Source organism: Punica granatum, chromosome 4 (assembly GCF_007655135.1).
Source record: "Punica granatum isolate Tunisia-2019 chromosome 4, ASM765513v2, whole genome shotgun sequence".
NCBI classification, from domain to species: Eukaryota; Viridiplantae; Streptophyta; class Magnoliopsida; order Myrtales; family Lythraceae; genus Punica; species Punica granatum.
Genome location: NC_045130.1, coordinates 9,641,933 through 9,661,405, shown reverse-complemented (window position 1 = coordinate 9,661,405; position 19,473 = coordinate 9,641,933). Strand labels below are relative to the sequence as shown.

The 19,473-nt window shown below is 36.8% G+C and overlaps 4 protein-coding genes across 4 annotated transcripts; 3 read left to right on the top strand and 1 right to left on the bottom strand.

The window, feature by feature from the left end:
* Nucleotides 1-4,879: 4,879 nt before the first annotated feature.
* LOC116203555 lies at nucleotides 4,880-7,731 on the top strand. Its single transcript, XM_031535318.1, has 6 exons — nucleotides 4,880-5,265; nucleotides 5,457-5,552; nucleotides 6,179-6,219; nucleotides 6,614-6,731; nucleotides 7,050-7,130; nucleotides 7,419-7,731. Exons 1-6 carry the CDS (start codon nucleotides 5,050-5,052, stop codon nucleotides 7,476-7,478), a joined length of 612 nt encoding a protein of 203 aa, XP_031391178.1. The 5' UTR covers nucleotides 4,880-5,049; the 3' UTR covers nucleotides 7,479-7,731.
* Nucleotides 7,732-8,009: 278 nt separating this feature from the next.
* LOC116203556 (magnesium-dependent phosphatase 1) lies at nucleotides 8,010-9,936 on the bottom strand. The gene is made up of 4 exons (XM_031535319.1): nucleotides 9,779-9,936; nucleotides 9,197-9,368; nucleotides 8,566-8,682; nucleotides 8,010-8,428 (listed from the first exon to the last, which is right to left on the bottom strand). The coding sequence occupies exons 1-4, from the start codon at nucleotides 9,886-9,888 to the stop codon at nucleotides 8,252-8,254; spliced, it is 576 nt and encodes a 191-aa protein (XP_031391179.1). The 5' UTR covers nucleotides 9,889-9,936; the 3' UTR covers nucleotides 8,010-8,251.
* Nucleotides 9,937-15,326: 5,390 nt separating this feature from the next.
* Nucleotides 15,327-19,286, top strand: LOC116203543. Its single transcript, XM_031535306.1, has 3 exons — nucleotides 15,327-17,879; nucleotides 18,329-18,394; nucleotides 18,800-19,286. Exon 1 carries the CDS (start codon nucleotides 15,613-15,615, stop codon nucleotides 17,041-17,043), a length of 1,431 nt encoding a protein of 476 aa, XP_031391166.1. The 5' UTR covers nucleotides 15,327-15,612; the 3' UTR covers nucleotides 17,044-17,879; nucleotides 18,329-18,394; nucleotides 18,800-19,286.
* LOC116204104 (protein PELPK1) lies at nucleotides 18,729-19,040 on the top strand. The gene has a single exon (XM_031536187.1). The coding sequence runs from the start codon at nucleotides 18,729-18,731 to the stop codon at nucleotides 19,038-19,040; it is 312 nt and encodes a 103-aa protein (XP_031392047.1).
* Nucleotides 19,287-19,473: the final 187 nt, after the last annotated feature.

Genomic DNA, 19,473 nt, shown 5'->3' with positions numbered 1-19,473 from the left:
CTTGAACATCACATATTAACATCACTTCCCAAAATGACATGTGTACTAACTCAGGGCAGATCAAAGGAATATTTTACCAATTAGATTCCGGGCCTTAAATCAAAGGAACTATATGAGCTGCTCTAGTTTTTGGTCTGGAAGTAGCTCGAAAGATCGGCTTAAGATGAAGTCCGTTATATGTAATTCATTGGGTAAGACAAAGTTCATTGCTTGCCGAATATGTGATCCAGTGGTTTCGCGGATTGTATTCACATCACAGGCAACAAAATGGAACTCCGATGCAGCGAAAAAGATGTGAGGAAATCTTGTGACATATGGACATTCATTTATTTAATTGTATATAAACTATGCTCAAATACATCAGTCGTTGTTTCTGTTATAGTGTGTCGTGCCTCGTATATTTATTGAAAAGAAATGATTTTTTAGCTACAACGACAAGAGGGAAGGATGAGAAAATGGATATTGCTTCCTTATAAGTTTCTGTAAATTCTCGAAATTATCTGTATTGGGTGAAAAGAACAAATAGTATCGAAGAAGAAGTAAAGCAGTAGCGCACGCTCTCCCCGGTAATTAAGAAATTTCAAGTTTGATATATATCATACATGTTCTTTTATTAAATATTTAATATTTTTATTTCATATACTAAGGTCATAAATCTCCTTTATAATAATAATAACTATAAAACACCTTAAGGCTCTCGAACATCTTGACACACATATGGAGCCAGGCATGGAGGAGACTATTATTGATAATCGAGCAACGCATCTCTTTCGTTGTTGGAAATCTTTTCACGAGAGAAAAAAAAAATTATGCAACCCAATCATCAACGCAGAGTAAAGGCCTGTTTGTTTTCCCAATTAACAAAAATCTTAACTTTAACTTTAATTCAACACACTACACAATAAAAACACACATTTTCTAAATCAAAAATATTAATTTTAACTTTAACTCAACACACTACATAACAAAAACACACATTTTCCAAATCAAAAATGTTAATTTTAACTTTAACTCAACACACTACACAACAAAAATACACATTTCCCAAACTAAATTTATAATTTCATCTCATTTGTCATTTTTCACAATCAAAATCAAAGTTACTTTAATTCTAAAACCAAACGCACTGTAAAGTTTCCGACCTTAAGGCTCTCAAACATCTTGGCGCACATATGGAGCCCGGGCAGGGACGATACTATTACTGATGATCGGCCAAAGCATCTCTTTCGTTGTTGGAAATATTTTTACGAGAGAAAGAAACTCTGTTGGATGCAACCCAATCAACGCGCCTATCTTTCTACCAATAATCTTAAACACAGTAAAAGGGAGACGTATGAAAGAGTCTGGCACGCATAGCCCTTCGTCTTTCTTGCCGTTACTGAGCAAAATTATGTCTCTGATTTCACCTCCAAGGCTCCAATTGTGCAAGCTGTCCTATCAATGTCCTTCCTCTCAAGCTATGTTTGACTGTTGGGTTTGGAATATAAATGGGATAGGAAGAGTTTTTAAATTCCATGGACATATATATACCATTGCATAATGTTTGAGGTAAGTCAAGACTAAGGATTAGGATATTAAACGTAAATGACTAAGTTAGATCCTCGCATTAGTAGTTTAGGAATAATTATATACTTTTAAATTATTTTTTTATCAAAATAAAAATAATTCTAAAATTTAAGAAAATTTGTTGAAGAAGACAAATAGGTTGGTGGTTGCCCTACACTAGCGATCACCGTCCCAACGAGGTCGCCGGTGACCTCGTCGGGCTAGTGATGGCCGGCTCGGGCCATAGCCGCTCGGAATTTTGCCCCGTCTTCCTCTTTTCAAAAAGAGAGAGGAGGGAAATCTCTTCAAAAAGAGAGAAGAGGGAAAAAGAGAGCAGTGGTGCTCGGCCACCACCACCACAGTCAAGGTCATCAGTGACTTCTGAGGTCAATTGTGACCTTGACAGAAGGGGTGGTCTCCCCTTCCAAAGTAGGCATGAACGAAAAGAAGGTTGACGAGGGCAATCGCCGCCCCTAAAATTTTGACTTATAAAGAAAATTATATATTTTATCTAGATTTTTCATAAAAATACTAATATTCGCCCCTAATTTTGAATATTGATCTTCTTATTCGCCTTCTAAGAACTCACCTCTTGACCAAAATCTTACGTCCCACCCTACTCCAAAGAGAGGGAGAGGAGGCACAATTTCCGGGATGTAGTGGCCCTTCCCCCTCGGCCACCACACACATAAGGTTGTCATTGACTTGCGCGCCCATCGACGGCTCTAATTTTGACTTATAAAGAAAATTATAAATTTTATCTAGATTTTTTATATAAATACCAATATTCACCGTTAATTTTGAAGATTGATAGTCTTATTCGCCTTATAAGAACTCTCATCTTGACCAAAATACTACGTCCTTCCCTACTCTAAAGAGAGGGAGAGGGGGCACAATTTCCAGGATGTAGTGGCCCGACCCCCTCCGCCACCACGCACACAAGGTTGCCATTGACTTGTGTGGCCATTAACGACTCCTATTGGGCAATAATGGCCAGAATTTGGCCACTACCGCCCCTTTTTCTGTGTCCGATGGCCTTCAACTTGTAAAAAAAGTCTCTAGTGGCAGTTTTGGTAAATCAAATGTTAGAAGAGGGACATTTCTATCTTTATGCATAAAAATAATCATATTCTTTTGTTGGATATTTTTGCATAAAAAAATAATTTTAATGAACCTTTATTCCACTCTCTACAAGAGATTACTTCTTTTAAAGATTATTTTATACTATCCAAATCCTCCCTATTGTCATTAAACGCAGTATATAGATTTTGAAATCACAATCCTAATCTATATCCCAACAACCAACGCAGTCTTGGATATGATTAGTATTTGATAGCATTTTTAAAGGTAAATTTCATATTAATAAGGGAAACGTATAGTTTTGGTCCTATAGGTTTAGTCACTTTTCTGTTTTCATCATTTTTTTATTTTCTTTTCTATTTTGCCAATTTTCTATTTGCAATTTTCCGTTACCTTTACAGTTAACTTGGCTGACATGGGATCAAATTTGATGTCACGTATTGAGACATGTGTCTATATCCTCATTTGAAGAAAGGAAAAATCAGCAAATAATATTAATAATAAATATTTAAAAAGAAAGAAATAGGAAATAAAATTCTTCTTCTTCTCCAACTAATTTTTCATTCCCGTAACGGATCAACAACTTACAAGACACTGAGAAGTGAGAAGAAGAATGATAACCATGGCAGCAACTTCCTACCCCCCTGTCGTTGCTCGCGGGGGTCACGCTTCTTCCTCCGGCAACAGTAGTGAGGCCCCGTTCGTAGCTTCCGCCTCAACTCCCTGCTGGTTCATTCCTTCAAAGAATACTACATTGAGATTTGCAATCGCCTCATTCCTTACGACTCTCCCTCCGTCTCACGCTTTCCTCTTTGACCCTCCAATTAATGTCAATTTTAATGTTATGTTGGCTCTAATTTTTTATTGAAAATCTCAATCTCATATGTTGTTTTTCTAGTAAAATCTTTGGATCTTTTTTTTTCTCGGTAATTCCTTTTACTATTCATAACACACAACACTTAAATTAGAGTTGAATCTTGCTTGAGCGAAAAAAGAAGAGTTGAATCTTCTTTTATATTTTTTTACGAATACAAGAACAACCACTATTCTGGATTGAAATACAAAAATGTAAATTAATTGTTGAATGTATGATCACTAGAAGGTGAACCATCCCTCTCCTCCATGGGATTGATCAACATTGATGGTCATGGATGGTCTTGTCCTCAAACGAACATAATTGAGGGGATTGGAATTTGCATGAGTCCGTCTATTAGCAAAATCTTCGAAGATCTACTTCTCAGTTCTCTCCTACTTCTTTTGTCTTCTCTCTACTCCCTGACACTCTATCTCTCTTTGCTCTCCCTCTTCCCAATTCCCAACTTTCATCCATACTTCTATTTTTATACTAGTTTATGATGATTTACAAATGCAAGATTCTCATCAGCCTCTCGAGGAATATCTTTTTTCGATAGGTATTTTTTTTTGGTAAGGTATGGACAGATATTCTATTCGTGTATATAAAGAAAATATTACAATAATTGTTTCTTATATGTTCATATTCCCCCTCCCCCTCCCTCTAGTTTGAAATGAGGATGTGACATCCATGTGTCTAATTAGACATCTAATGAGATTCAATGTCTAAAGTAATGAAAGGGTGAAAATAAAAAAGAAAATAAAAAAAAAGATAAAAATAAAAAAGTAATTAAACCTACAATATCAAAACTATACTTTTCCCTACTAATAACTACCCATTACCTTCACTTTTTTACTCGCATATCTTTTTTTTTCCTTCCTCTTTCCCTCTTATTCTAAACGCGTTCTTCCATACAAGTTTTACAATGACATTTTTTTTCTAATTTTGTTTCTTTGCATTATGAATTCATATATCAAACTTAATTTCTTCATTATTAAACAATTATTTCCTTCTTTCATACAAGATAGACCGGGAATTAATTCATAATATAGGAATTTTGATGATATGGACAAGTTTGGGGTCCTCCTGCAACACAATCAAATCAACCGACTCCATGCAATGATGAGCAAGTATTGGGTGAATATTAATCATCCACTTAACTGAATAATATTTAATGAAAAGGCATTAAAGTGAAAAATTGAATCCGCGATGGTTCCACAACTTCCCACTTTTACACATTTTGATCAGTGATTTTTACTCATCTACAATAGGTGAATAATGTATTACGTAGCATTTTTTTACTAAAAAGACGTGGCATTTTGGTCCAATCCTAGAGCGCCACGTGGCGGTTGACGAACTAACTTACATTGAATGGCAGGTGAAAAGGAAAAGGCAAAGCATCTTCTGCCGGCTGTCCTGCCTTGGAGCTGGAGAGAGCTCTGATTCTGAAGAGAGAACGAGAACTCGGCGAAGAATCTCATTTGCTGATGGAAGCCACAGTGATGGCGGCGGAATTCTCTCGGAGCTAAGGGACGAGATACGGCAGAGACGAGACTCTTCACTTAGGGGAAATGGCGACAAACGGCGGAGGAGAGCGGGGAGGGAACTCGCAGCAGCAGCAGCCGCCGCCGCCGGCGAGGAGCACCTCCGGACGGCGGATACGGTCCCGTCCCGACCCGCTCCTGGTGGTGTGCCGGTGCTTCAGCGTCATCACGTCCATCTCAGCAATCCTCTGCATCGCCGTCAATATCTGGTCCGCCATTCGCTCCTTCAAAGGCGGATACGATGTACTCCTTCTCCCTCCCTCCCTCCCTCCTTCCTTCCTTCCTTCCTTCCTTCCTCCCTCTGTCTCTATGACTATTCCTGTGCGAATTCGAGCTGTTCATGTTCTTTCCTTTTGAGTTTCTGCTCTGGTGCATTTGTTTGTTGAATGCTGGTTTGATGAGTATCGGCTTTCGGTGCCTTGGTGAAAAATTAGGTATTCGATGGCATATTCCGCTGCTACGCAGTTCTGATCGCGTTCTTCGTGGTTCTTGCGGAGACAGAATGGGGATTCATCATCAAATTCTGGAAGGTTTGAATTTCTATAATTTCCGCTGTCAAATTTTCGAGTTACAGTCTTGCCGGGAGATGTGTCATAAATGATAAACCTGCTTTGATTTTTCAGTTTTTCTGTTATTTTAGGAGATGTAATGCTCTTTTCTAGTCTGGTGCCATATATATTGTGCGGGTTATGTTTTGCTATGTGACAATAAATGCTTCTTTGCACTTTCAATTATTGAAAAACTGAAAACAAAGTCCTCTGCTTCCTTGGAAGAATTGAAAGCTCTATGGAATCCCATCTGGCCTACTTTAGCTTTATATTTCAATTTTATTGTAAAAGTGGAATTTTTTTTCTGACATGAGAATCTCTCATGTTTTCCAAGTGAAATAGGATGGAAGTTCACCCCCACAAAAGAAAAATGTGTATAAAAAGCAAGCATGTGAGAAGCATTCCATTTGAGATGAGGAAACATTTTTCTGCAAGACTTCCAATAAAAGGGAAATTATCAAAAATCTTTTCTGTGATCAAATATATCAGAGTAATTTTACTGTGAAGACCTTTCTCATAAATGTTTCTGTAGATCTTTTCTACTGCACTCTTCACTTGTTGGTTTCTTCACTACGATAGTGTAACCTTAAAGCTACGGATTGTTGCAGATTCTGGAGTATTGGGCTGGAAGGGGTATGCTGCAGATCTTGTAAGTCACCTGATGAATATCATGCTACCTTAGTTGGCTTCAAATGTCTAGTTTCATCGGTTGACATTGTTGATATTGAGATTTCCGCTCTCAAGTTTGTTTATTTTGGGTTTCAATCACAGTCAGCACATCATTGAATGATCAGTCTTTTTCATAAGTTGCCAGTCATGAGCATTGTAAGCAATCAAATGTCCTCAGGGCTATATCCCATGAACTGATTGTACAGTCAATATTGCATGAATTGGTTTGTATTGCCACAGAGGTGGAAGAGGATATGTTGGTGGAGATGGCTTGCTTTTAAGTCTAAAGTCCAAGTCTAAAGTGACTTGGACCTCCTTATCAGCTTGTTATGACTTCCTTTCCGCTAATGTGCCATTTTAATGTTTTTGTACAGTGTCGCGGTGATGACAAGAGCTTTCCCAAGCTCTAATGAGGCAGACAAGGAGCTCATTCTTCTACAAAATATTGCAGCATATTTGCTCCTTGCTTGTGGCGTAGTCTATGTCTTTTCAGTGAGTAATTGCTCATTGAAGTTGAATCTTTCATCTGAGCCCCAAAAAAAAAAAAAAAAATTTGAGTCTGTCAAGTGGTACCTTTACATCTCAACAAATTTCAATTTGGCATCAATTTTTTTAGTGGCATGATATCTGTATTCTAATAGTTGTTGGAAAGTTCCACGGTTGCAAAAGAACCCAAACCCCGTTGAACAGTGATCCTCTAAATCTCCTTGGGGACAATTGCAATCTGATATAAATGGAATACGTGGACTTCTGATATAGAAGATGCTTTAGAGGCAGGGTACCATTATGATGCTTAATAATGGTGTGCAGGGTATCTTATGCATTGGCTTCCTCAAGCGTTCTCGTCAGCGGAAAGAAACATCGAGGGAGCAGGCAGTCCAGGATCTGGAGGTGAGCAAGTTCACCCCTCTAGTTTTATCCTCTGTGCTGTCTTATAGTTCAGATTAGCTATAACATTAGCAGTAATTCGTGGCCATAATTCGATATGCATCTTTCCTGCGCTTAAGCTCATGAAGATTATGACGTTCTTCCGAGGAAACTCAACAGCCAAAAATATGGTCCATCATAACTTTAATTCTCACAATTATAAATTGAAGTGAAAAATTATTGCATATTAAAAGTAAAATACTAAGCCTAATATGTTCTCTGATTAATTTGTTGTTTTTTATGAACATTTAGGAGTTGGAACGTCGTCGAGAAGAACTTGAGCAGCTCCTCATTGCAGAGGAAAGGGTTTGATCATATTCACAGCAGTTGGTGAGGGCAACTCTGTATTTAAAGGGAAAGGAGTGAATGGTTTTCATAGAGTGAGCCCGATTTTGAGTGTGATTCTTGTAACGGTTTGGTTCTTGTCTGTCTGTTGCGTAGTCTGCTGCTTTCTGTTCCTCCTCCTTCGTGATGTAGCCCGATATTGGCAGTTGTATATTTATGTTCAGGGACGAGACTGCATTTGTTGATTCGTAAAATTCTTTTCAAGGCTAACTTCATTCGAGGAAAACATCCAGGCTTTTTAACTTTATCGGCAAAGATCTGAATCTCAATGTGTTGAATTAGGACTTGCGTACCTTTTCCTGCAAATTAAGCTTGAAGCTGAGAATGCAGGCAACTGACATACTCGAACTTCGTATGGGTGTGCAGTTAACTCCCAATACAATGGTTCTGTGATTTACCCAAAATGATGTATCATGGTTAACCCTATTACGAATACTCGTATTGGCTAGCCTTTGCAAATGTACGTCCAAGGAATGTTTGCCAAAATAAGCTTAGAAGTTGAATGGTCAGAATGTATTTATGATTGGAGGGTGCCTATACTCAATCAACCCACTGTAATTGCTTCCTTTCAAACTGACCGTGTCCTACAAATCAAACTACAGACATTTTACCATCTACAGGGGTAGCCGCATCGCTTGCTAGCCAAAAATAAGAGTATTGAGTAGTAGTGGATCTTGAACAGATAATTATCATTTATCAGAACCATATAATTTCGGGATGAAGTGATGCAAAATAATCAATCACTCCTTCTCTTCACTTGGAGACGATTTTGACTGCTGAGAGAACTTTGTGCGCCATCTCTTCAAGTTCTTCTCAGCTGTAGCGGTATTCTGAGCGAACATCGTCAGTCCTTGCCGAAATGCCCCGAGATTTACCCCATTTCCAACCAAAACACTCGTAACTCCCATTTTAGAGACCTGTAGTTTAGGCCACAAAATTCAGAATGCAGCAAAAAGAAAATCGCGTTAGAGCAGTTCACATCAAATCTCAAAAACTTGAATCAAGAAGAGAAGGGGAAACAAATCATGCATATGAACAGAGAGGCTATAATTACTGCTTGAATGTTCCTGTCTTCGTCATCAAAAAAGAGCATCGAGTTGAAGGGCACCCCTGTCCTCGAATGAATCCTCTGAAAATGCTCCGTCTTGTGCGACCAACTAGAAAAGATTTCCTGTAATTTCATCCGAGGGTTTATCGAGAAATTAGCACAGCATATGTATCATGTTTCTTGTATGACAGCATGAAAATTGCCATGACAGGTTCTTCCTAGACTGGATTTTAAAACATTCCTCAATGGTTGGGATTGCCTGAGTACAAGAAATAGTTCTACACCTGGATCAGGTTAGAACAATTTTTTCCAAACATCAAACTCCGACATAAGGACGCAATTGCCCACTTCTCATGTACTAGAGTGCAGACAATAAACGAGCAATCGCAATAGAATTTTTGACACCCAAAACTGCCAAAACTTGGGGAAGCGTGAAAGGTATTGTATCACGTTTAGTCATTGTTCCAAGGACAGGCTGCAATGACCTCAGTTCGTGAAAAGGATCGCATAGCTAATTTAAAGGGATTGTATCACAATTAGAGTCATTGTTCCAAAGACGGGCTGCAATGAACTCAGTTCATGAAAAGAATCACATAGCTAATTTACTTAAGCAGATATAACATCCACAAGAGCTCACCTGGGCAGCAAACATCGACTTCAAACTCAGCTTCTCAAGAAAAGTCTTTGCGATATCTGGAGTCGGCGATCGAGAAGCAATGGCCATGCCGATTCCCTTTTCCTTGAGGGCGTGCAGAATGCCTTTTGCATGGGGGTAAAGCGATGGCATTTCACGCTTCGAGCGGCACTCACTGCAAAAGATCAAACTTTTATTAATCATCCAAAACATTCACATGCCCAACAACTCACGGAGGCAGTTCGCCACAGTAATCACCAAAACGACTGATCATCGATGTGATTGTCTCGTAGCCTTTTGTTCCTCAGTAAACAAACATCACCAAGGCCCAAATTGAGGAAATAAGTTGGCCGCCGGGGCATACCAAACAGCAAGGAAGAACTAATCAAATCAAGGGCAAAAGTTCACAGCTTTTCATCAGGAAGGTCAAAAGGAGACCATGTCGTTTGCTAGGTTTCCTAAGTCGGACGTGAATTCCATGGATTCATCATCAGACCATTGGCTCATCCCCTTTCTTGGGAACGAAATGGAGAAGGGAACTCAACGACAAGGAGAAAGGCGGAAGGCAGAGAGAGAAGAACGAACCAGTAGAAGGGCCAGAGAGTGTAGTCGAGATCGAAAACAACGAGGCGGGGCAGAACCTGGAACGCCCCGATTATCTGCAGAGCCTCCTCTTTCACCCTCTCGTCCCCCATCTCTCTCTCTCCCCTCTGTGTGTGCTTCAGCTTTTCTTTCCTTTTCGTCTTCTTTCGTTCGGGGTGTGGTCCGGCCGGCAGGTATGAAACGGTTGGACCGGGCCGCGTGCCACTGCACCACGATAGTGCTGCGTAAATGTCATAAGCCACCTTCTCCGTGCCCGAAATGGCCCGTAATTGCACTCAATTGTTGTTACCACGTGCTCATGGGTAACGGCCACTTAATATTTTTCTGAATCGGTGTTGCTAGTCGAGAATAAGAGAGTAAAGTCGCTAATAATGTCGAGAATCCGTTAAGACTTCTTTTCATATGATTCAGCGACAGGTTGATTCTTATCGTGAGATTTTTTTTTATGCCTAATAATAGTTTGACTGCTGCTGAAAAACATCGACTGTGGAGTTAACATCGATTGATCTCTATTAGAACTTTGATCGGAGATGTAATCGGCATTCGGATTGTTGCCTATGCCTCTCGCAGAACTCTTATTCGGTTGGAAAGATACAATTTAGATTTGGAACTCGATGGACCAAAGCTTGCGCGGAATTTACATATTATTTTCAAGTTTTGACATAACCAAACATATTATCTTCTTCAATGAACTGTATTTGATAGGATGAAAATTCTATGGCGGTGGTCAATAATTTTTTTAAAAAAAAACTATGATAGTTGATATAAATATATCATTGCATTACGATAGAGAAATGTCATTCGCACATGCGACCATAATTGTGCAGGATGACAATCAAATAGTTAATTTGTTATATATGATATAAATTTCATTTGTAATAATTAATTTTCTAACATAAATTTGAAATAATAGGAGATTCGTATTGCAATAATCTATATATATAAAGTTGTATCCCAACAATAAATAAAGGTCACTTCGTTTGGTCTTACAATCATATTTTTAAAATTTTAACATTAACTTTAACTCTACTCACTACACAACAAAAATCAACAATACAATTATTACTTTTACTTTTTTTTTAATTTTTTAACCATTCAATTCAATTTTTAATAGTAAATTCTCTCAACTATTTATTGTTTTTTTCACAATTTAACAGCATAATCATTACTTTTTTCAATTATTCATTACTTTTTCACATTTTTTCTCATAATTCAACAACACAGTCATTACAATCCAATTAAAATCAAAACTCAACTCTACTTAACTCTAAAACCAAACCCACAAGTAATTTTCCTAAATAATGTAGGTCATAAATGTAAATGTCTAAATAATATTCGAGATTAAAAAATACTACGTACTATTTTAATGATATACGTGCATGAATTAAATGCAAATAAATAACGGCACAATTATAAATATATGTTAATTCATTTTTATTTAATAATTATCAAAAAATAAATTATGTTCTATAGATCTACATATTTATAAGTAACACATATATATACTTCACTCTCACGCCATTAAATTAGATTAAATGGTATATTTATATTTATTAAGAGTTTATTTCTATAAAGTTGTATCCCAACAATAAATTAGAGTAGAAATATAATTTTTTAAAATAATGTAGGATCGTAAATGTAAATGTCCAAATAATATTCAAGATAAAAAATCTATTTTAAAGAAAATAAGTACTATGTTAATGATATATATGGATGAATTAATTGCAAATAAATAAAGAGGCAATTATAAATATATATAATAATTCATTTTAATTATTTATCAAAAAAATAGATTATCTTCTATAGATCTATATATTTATAAATAGCATATATATACTTCATTCTCGCTCCATTAAATTAGATTAAAATGGGAAATTTATATTTATTAAGAGTTTATTTCTATAAAGTTGTATCCCAACAATAAACAATGGTAGAAAAGTAATTTTCTTAAATAGTGTAAGGTCATAAATGTAAATTTTTAAATAATGTTCAAGATTAAAAATACTATTTAAAAGAAAATAAGTATTATCTTAATGGTATATATGTGCATGAATTAAATACAAATATATAGCGACACAATTATAAATATATATTAATTTATTTTAATTAAATAATTATCAAAAATAAATTATCGTATATAGATCTACATATTTATAAATAACATATATATATATATATTTCACTCTCACTCCATTAAATTAGAATAAGTAAAATGGCAAATTTATATTTATTAAGAGTTTATTTCTCAAAATATTGAATAATTTTAATCGATATACATATATATAATATTAAGAAAGTAATATTTATAACTGTCACTTTCAATTATCTTTAATTTGTTTTTACTGACATTTGAACAATTCCACTTTAGAAATATATCTCTTATTAAATATTTTAATTGGAATGTCAAATTTTTAAAATTATCATTAAAAATAAACAGTCTAGTTAAAGCCCGTGCATTGCATGTGCATGAAGCTAGTCTAATAATATATTGAAACTTGTAGTTATGGAGTTTTAGTTTGTTAATATATTGTACAGTTAACCTAATAATTAAAAATTAATTTTTACATATAAAAATTTTCAAAATAAGGGCAAAGCTATCTACATAAATTAATTCAAGTAAAGTATCTTTACTAAAATTGTTATTTTCCAAGCTAAATATAATATAGATATTAAACCTTATTTATTTCGTAGTTAATTAATCTTTCTACCCCTATATAATTAGAAATTTACTTCTATAACCTTATTATTGTGAGGGTTACAAGTTTATATATATATATATATATATATATATGTTCCCACAATCTCTATATTTTATTAATGAGAAAATATTAAATGATTCTTATTGTGAATGATATAGTTAGGAAAAACCAATAAGTTTGTAGGATTAAATTAAAACCCAAAACTCATGTATGTGATAGATCATGTACTCATTCATTATAATTTCTATGGTGTTTCCTTCTTCTCTAATCAACAACCCCAATATAAATCTCACTTTTCCTATAATCTTTTTGGATAAGTGGTAACTTTTGCCACAATCTTGACTCCGTATTTTTCCTCTTCATCAATGATCTTCTTTATTTTTTTATTTTTCTCCATGTCATAATGCTGGTCCTTTCTAATGACTTTTTGCCTTAACATTCATAAAGCTATTTTTGATACTCTTCAATCTTTCTTTTGAAAAAGTCGTTCCACTATTTGTTGAAAAGTTTTAAGGCAATAATATTTAACTAAAGCACCTCCATGAGGTGATCTCTTTAACATTTACAACATTTTCAAAATATAATTAAAAAATAACTGAAGAATTTAAGAGCTATTTTTATTTGAAAAATAAAAAATAAATATTAATTTATATAATTTCATTAAATAATTAATAAGCCTCACATTAAAATTTCGTTTTAAGCCACCAATTTCCTTGAGTAGCCCCTGTAACCCATTAATTATATAACTTTACAAGCATATCAAAAATAGATTTAACATATGAAATAAGGGTTTTTAATCATTTATCTATATAGTACAACTCACTTGATAGCAAATGTGCTTTAGTTAATTCACTAAAAAAAGTCAAAAGAAATTAATTTTAATTTTCAAAATTAAAAATTTACTTAGTACAAATATATGTATATGAACATTAAATGTAGCATTACAAGTAACTAAAGCCCTTAATAATTAAAGAATTTTTTTTTAAAAAAAACGATAATTGAAAAAAATTGATAAGAAATAAATAAATAAAAATCATTATATATAGTAAAATTGACAATGTTTTGTCGTAAATACTATCAAAAAATGGACCAATCCTACTTAAGCACATATATATATATATATATAATCGCAAAATGCTCTAATTATATCAATTTACGAGTATATCAATAGTAAAATTTAACGTGCTAAAATAATGACTTTGAATGATATTATTTCAAACAATATATAAAACGAAATGTGTATATCAAAACAGGATGTTCTCAAATAATGACTTTGAATAAGATTATTTCAAATGATGTAGAAAATGAAGCATGTATATCAAAATGAGATCTTAATTTCACAAATTAAGTATCGTACATTAATAAAATTATTAGATGCCTATACACATAATTTCAAGTAATATATATATAACACTAATATCGTAAAATTATGATCACATAAAAATTTAAAAAGATAAAATAATAGTATGACAATATATTATTTTCAAAAAAAGAAATTAAATATTCATTGATTTAAATAAGAAAATTAATAGCAACTTTTCACTAAAATATTTTAAATGAGTCTAGAATATAGTAGAATTATTATTTAAAAGTTTTTAATTACTGTTAAAAAATTGTAAAATTACAAATAACTACCATTAACAAACCCATGCAACGCTGGGTTAGAGTCCTAGCTATAGTGCATCACCTAACTCTAGCATTAAATTGAATTTATTACTAATTTATCTTTAATTGGTCGAGCTATTAAACATTTCTTTTTAATTATTCTCTTCTATTTGTTTTTTAAACTCTCTTCCTTTTCTGAAATTAAACTCATAGAAGTGAAATATTTAACCAGTTAAAATCTCTATTAGGTAGGTGGGGATTTAATATAATGCAATTTGGCTTTTATTTTTAACACAGTCCACCTCATTCTGGACAGAAATTAACACCCCACCCCACTGATTGTGTTGAGTTAACAAGCAAAAAAAAGTCTCTCTTGGTCCCTATATTTATGTACTTTCACTTTCACCGTAGTTTCTTTTTTGTTTAATCTTATTCTCAATGTGACATGATTTGTCCACCTTGATATTGCTGTTTGAATTTTCGATAAGTTTATTGATGTGCAATATTTTTAAGAACAACTTGCTAAAAAATATTTAAGACTTTCAGCAATATCTTAAGCTATCACATTTGATATCTCGATCTTGAGAGAACCCTACTATAGTGCAGCATTTTGTAAATTAAAAAAATTAAGATAAAGAAAAAAATAATGACCTAAGAAGATTGCCAATGGTCGACAATTATAACTGTTTGCTCTCACATGGTGAAGTTATGGGTGACCATTTTGTGAGTCAATTATTAGCCGATCTAACGGTTGATATCAATACACGACAAGCATATAAAAGTGATGCATTGTACTCTCGCAAAGCCAGAGGACCATGGAGTCCACCGGGCCCTAATGTAATGTTCGAGTTTACATGATAAATCATAAGGGCAGTTTGGTTTTTAAATTTTTTTTAATATTACTCTACTTAACTCCATTTATTCTTAATTTAATAATATAATTCTTTTTAATTTTTTATCATTCAATTCAATTTTTAATATTAAATTATCAAATTATTCATTAATTTTTTCATAATTTAACGACATTTATTATTTTATTTCAACTATTCATTATTTTTTTTTTTCATAATTTAACAATACAATTATTATTTTTTTTAACTATTTATTATTTTTTTATATTTTTTTATAATTTAATAATATAATCATTACAAATAAATTAAAATTAAAACACAACTTCGTTGAATATGCATATTATGTCTTCTTTCTCCATCTCATCTCATCACAGTGGAACCACAGAGCAGAGTATCCATTTCTCAAGATTTTGCCAAAAGCTAAGCTTAGCTAAGCTCTGCTAGCGCATGGCTTGATTTTACCGAAACACCCCTACCAGTCAACCTTCTTCCCTTCTGTCTACCCGTAATTATGCCCAAATCCCTGTCCTCTTCCGTCCAAAACTGAAGCCATCCCCTTCGGTCACAGTCCAGTCCCGGTCCCAGTACCCCCACTGCAGACACCACAGTCGGGGAGAGAGTGAGGATTTAGAGAGCGATTTGAGATCGGTGGGAGCTGATAATGGACGGTGGAAGAGCGGAGGCGGAGCGGTGGCTCACGGCGGCGGAGAAGCTCCTGGCCACGCGCGACTTTCATGGGACCAAGAGCTTTGCGATCCGGGCCCGCGAGTCTGACCCCAGGCTGGAGGCGGCCGATCGCATGCTCGCGGTGGTCGACACCCTCCTCGCCGGCGAGTGCCTCATCAACGGCCAGCAGCCCGATTGGTATGCCATCCTCCAGCTCGGCCACCTCACCCAGAGCGTCGAGCTCATCGCCGACCACTACCGGCGCCTTGCCCTCCTCCTCAACCCCGAGCGCAACCACTTCCCCTTCGCGGATCAGGCCTTCAGGCTCGTCTCCGAGGCCTGGAACGTCCTCTCCAACCCCAACAAGAAGGCATTTTATGACAACGAGCTCCGCATGATCCAGCTCGGCCATCTAGGGTTTCAGCCGCCCCCCAAGAAGAGCCCCAGGAACAAGGAGCCGCACGCCCCCCCACCCGCTTCCCAGGAGGAGCGGCCACCCATCTTCGAGAATGGCGCTGAGCCGTCTCGGCAGCAAGGCCGCGTGGGTCGCCCCCCAGCGGCGTCTTCGTCGGCGGCTCCTCCGCCGGCCGACTCCACTGACTCGGAGAGCTTCTGGACCGCGTGTCCTTACTGCTACATGATCTACGAGTACCCTCGGGTTTATGAGGACTGCGCTCTCAAGTGCCAGGGCTGTGAACGAGCATTCCAGGCGGTGGAGGTGGCGCCTCCGCCGGTGACCGCCAAGGATACCTTCTACAACTGCTGGGCATATTTCCCGTTAGGATTTACAGGAAATGATAAGGGCCCTGGCGACGGTCCCAGTTGGAAGCCTATGTCATCTATGTTCATCCCTCCCCCACAGAAACCGAAGAAACGGGGACAAAGGGCTGGTAATACTGGCCCACGGGTCTACTACGATGATGATGACATCTACGTAGAGGTCTCAGACCCGAGCGACGACTCTGATGATGCTGACTGGAATGGTTCTACAAAGAAGAAAAGGGGAAGACCTGCGAAAGTGAAGAGCCCTGCGAGCAAGAGTGTCACCAAGAAAACCCCGGCAGAGAGACAGGGCAGTGCCGGACAAATCCCCACGGAGCAGAGCACTGTTGGTGGTGCAGAAAATGTGGGAGCCAGGTCCACTGGGCAGCCCGTGGAGCGTGCTGAGACTAGCCGGAAGGGACCGGGAAACCCCACGAGGAAGCAAACGGGGCGAGGAGCAAAAGCCCTGGGGAAGCTCGACTTGAATGTGGAGTTCAGCAATGAGGTGGAAGAGCCTGCGCGGGCAGTGAGCGGTGGGAATGGGAGAGGGCACGGGGAGGAGGACAACATCGAGGGGACAGGTTTCTTCGAGGGCCTGGACGAGTTCCTAAGTAGTCTGCCTATACTTTCTGTTGTGAATGATGATAAAGTTAAGGCTGCTTAATAATTAGGTGAAATGAGCTAGCGAGTAAGGCTGCTTTGCTGCTCCCTCTTCTTAATGTTTTTGTAGGGCTGTCTTTGCTTGTTTGTTTGTACTTTGTTGTATTTAAACATGTAGAAGTTTGGGCGGTATGCATGCTCGCCCTGTTCCTTGTAGTTAATTTAGTGTATATTTTGCGAGAGCAATTTCAGCCCCCCCGGTCTCTGCTTCTTCGGGTTTATTTATCTCTTTTTGCGAGGTAGGAGGACTAGGTGGTAATGATGGAATGTATTGAACTGTTGTTTGCTCTCCCGCTACCTTTAAGCATGTTTGTATTTGCCTTGAAGCATCAAGATAGAAAATGGTGATGAGAATGCAAGCCACCAAAATTATGGGTGGTCTCATCTACTGTGAAGTTAGTCAGGGCTGCCAACTACTGGTAAAGCATCTTTTTGTTTTGCTTTTGGTTGTGATGTTGAATGGGCTATACATGTCAAGGTAGCATGCTTAAAATAGTGTTTTTGGACTGTTGAATCCAAGGGCATGACTTGGAAGAGTTCCTTCTGATATGAGACATCATGAAATCAACAATTAGATACACCTGTGTAGGGCGTGTCGAGATAATCAGACTACAAGAATACTGCTCGATATCCTGTTCTTAGGGATCTCTCAGTTATGACAAACTGTATTCTTCCTTTTCCCTTTATCCATTTGGTATTTTTCAAAAACAAAGTTTCTGATCAATTTTCTGTGGTCTGGTGATTTCTCTAGCTCAGACTAGAGAATAGAGATGCTGTTGCAGGGACTTCATACTTGCAAGAATACCAGATGGAGGAACATTTTTGATGCCTTGGAGTCAGGTATATATGGGCATTTACTGTTCTTGATATGCCTTGAGATTGGTGAGGGCAATTGACAATTTACTTTATTAATCCGAGGAATTTGCTATTGAGTTTGTAAATTTAAAATCTTTACCAGAGATATGTGTGGCAAACTTTTGGTGATGTTTGTATTTTTCGAAGTGGAGGATCAATGTCAATAAAGATTCACCAACATGAGTAACCTAGCTATTGAAACATGTTTGACATCTTTGGGCTCGTAAAACTTTGTCAATTGACACTGCATTTGACCAATAAATTCATACTTTTACTGTGGTGACATTTTGTAAAATTTGGTAGTTTTTGTGAATTTGATCGTTTTCATATTTTTCCTGGTTAAAGAACCTAGGCTAGTTTGTTAGTGTAAGAATGCTTGGACTACATTAGATCTACTCTGCTCTGTTTCTAAACTAAAATTTTGTTTATGGCAGGTGTATTTTTCATTTGACATTGCAGGAGGCAAGTCCTGGCTGAACATTCATAATTCATAATCAAAGGTAAACACGTCTTCATTCTCTATCTATTTTATTGTACACGATTCTAAGTTTACTTAATTCCAGGGTAAATGTTCCGTGAAGATTTCCCCCATTTTTTTCGATTATTTATATTCTGTATATCTGGATGTTAGATAGGTGAGAGGTTGAGCTAACACTGGCAGTATTTCTCATCAACCCATTTGCTAGCCACTTCCACCACTCCCCAATCTCCACATCTCTTCCCTATATAATCTGATCAGACTTCAAAGTCGATTCATTCCTCAGAAAGATTTCACAGCATTTAACAAAATCATCAACACCATCTAAGTCATCTTCTTCCCAGTTCAACTCCTTCATGGCTAAGTTCTTCATCTTATCAATCACCATCGGTCTAATGTTTCTCATCACCCTTTCATCGTTGAGCAGCAACAAGCTAGTTGAAGCTCGTCATCTTCTGGAGGAGACCTCGCCTGAAGTGCCCAAACTGTCTGAACCGGAATTCCCCGACCTCCCAAATATCCCAGGTTTGCCCAAGGTCGAAGTGCCTCAGTTTCCTGGATTCCCAAGTGTGCCCAAGTTTGACTTCCCATCCATCCCAAAACCTGAGATACCAGATTTTCCCGACTTGCCCGACGTCCCCGAGCTCCCTAAGCCAACGGTGCCATAGATGAGCTCGCATAACACCCATGAGCTAGGCACTGAAAAAGAAGAAAAAGAAAGCATGTACTAGAGTAACGTGTCCTTTAGTATTTGACGTTATAATATATGAGTTTGATCCGTGGGAGATCAGTTTCGTGTCTCTGTCAGTCTATGTTGTTTCATGTTACTCTCGAGGTTGAGTTGTGATTGGTGGGAATATATCATGTTTGTTACTGTCTAGCCATAATATAGTAAAATCTCGAGTTCTTGTGTTTGCTATCCCGTAAAACTAATTGTCTTTTGGCTAAAGTTGAATGCAAACAAAATCCTTGTTGATCCTTCATGACGTTGATATGTAGAAGGATCTGTCGATATCTAACATTTATAGGAAAATCATGGTGCACTATTACAATCTTATTGGTTGTTTTTCATCCATAGAGTGGGAAAAAATCACTCAAGAA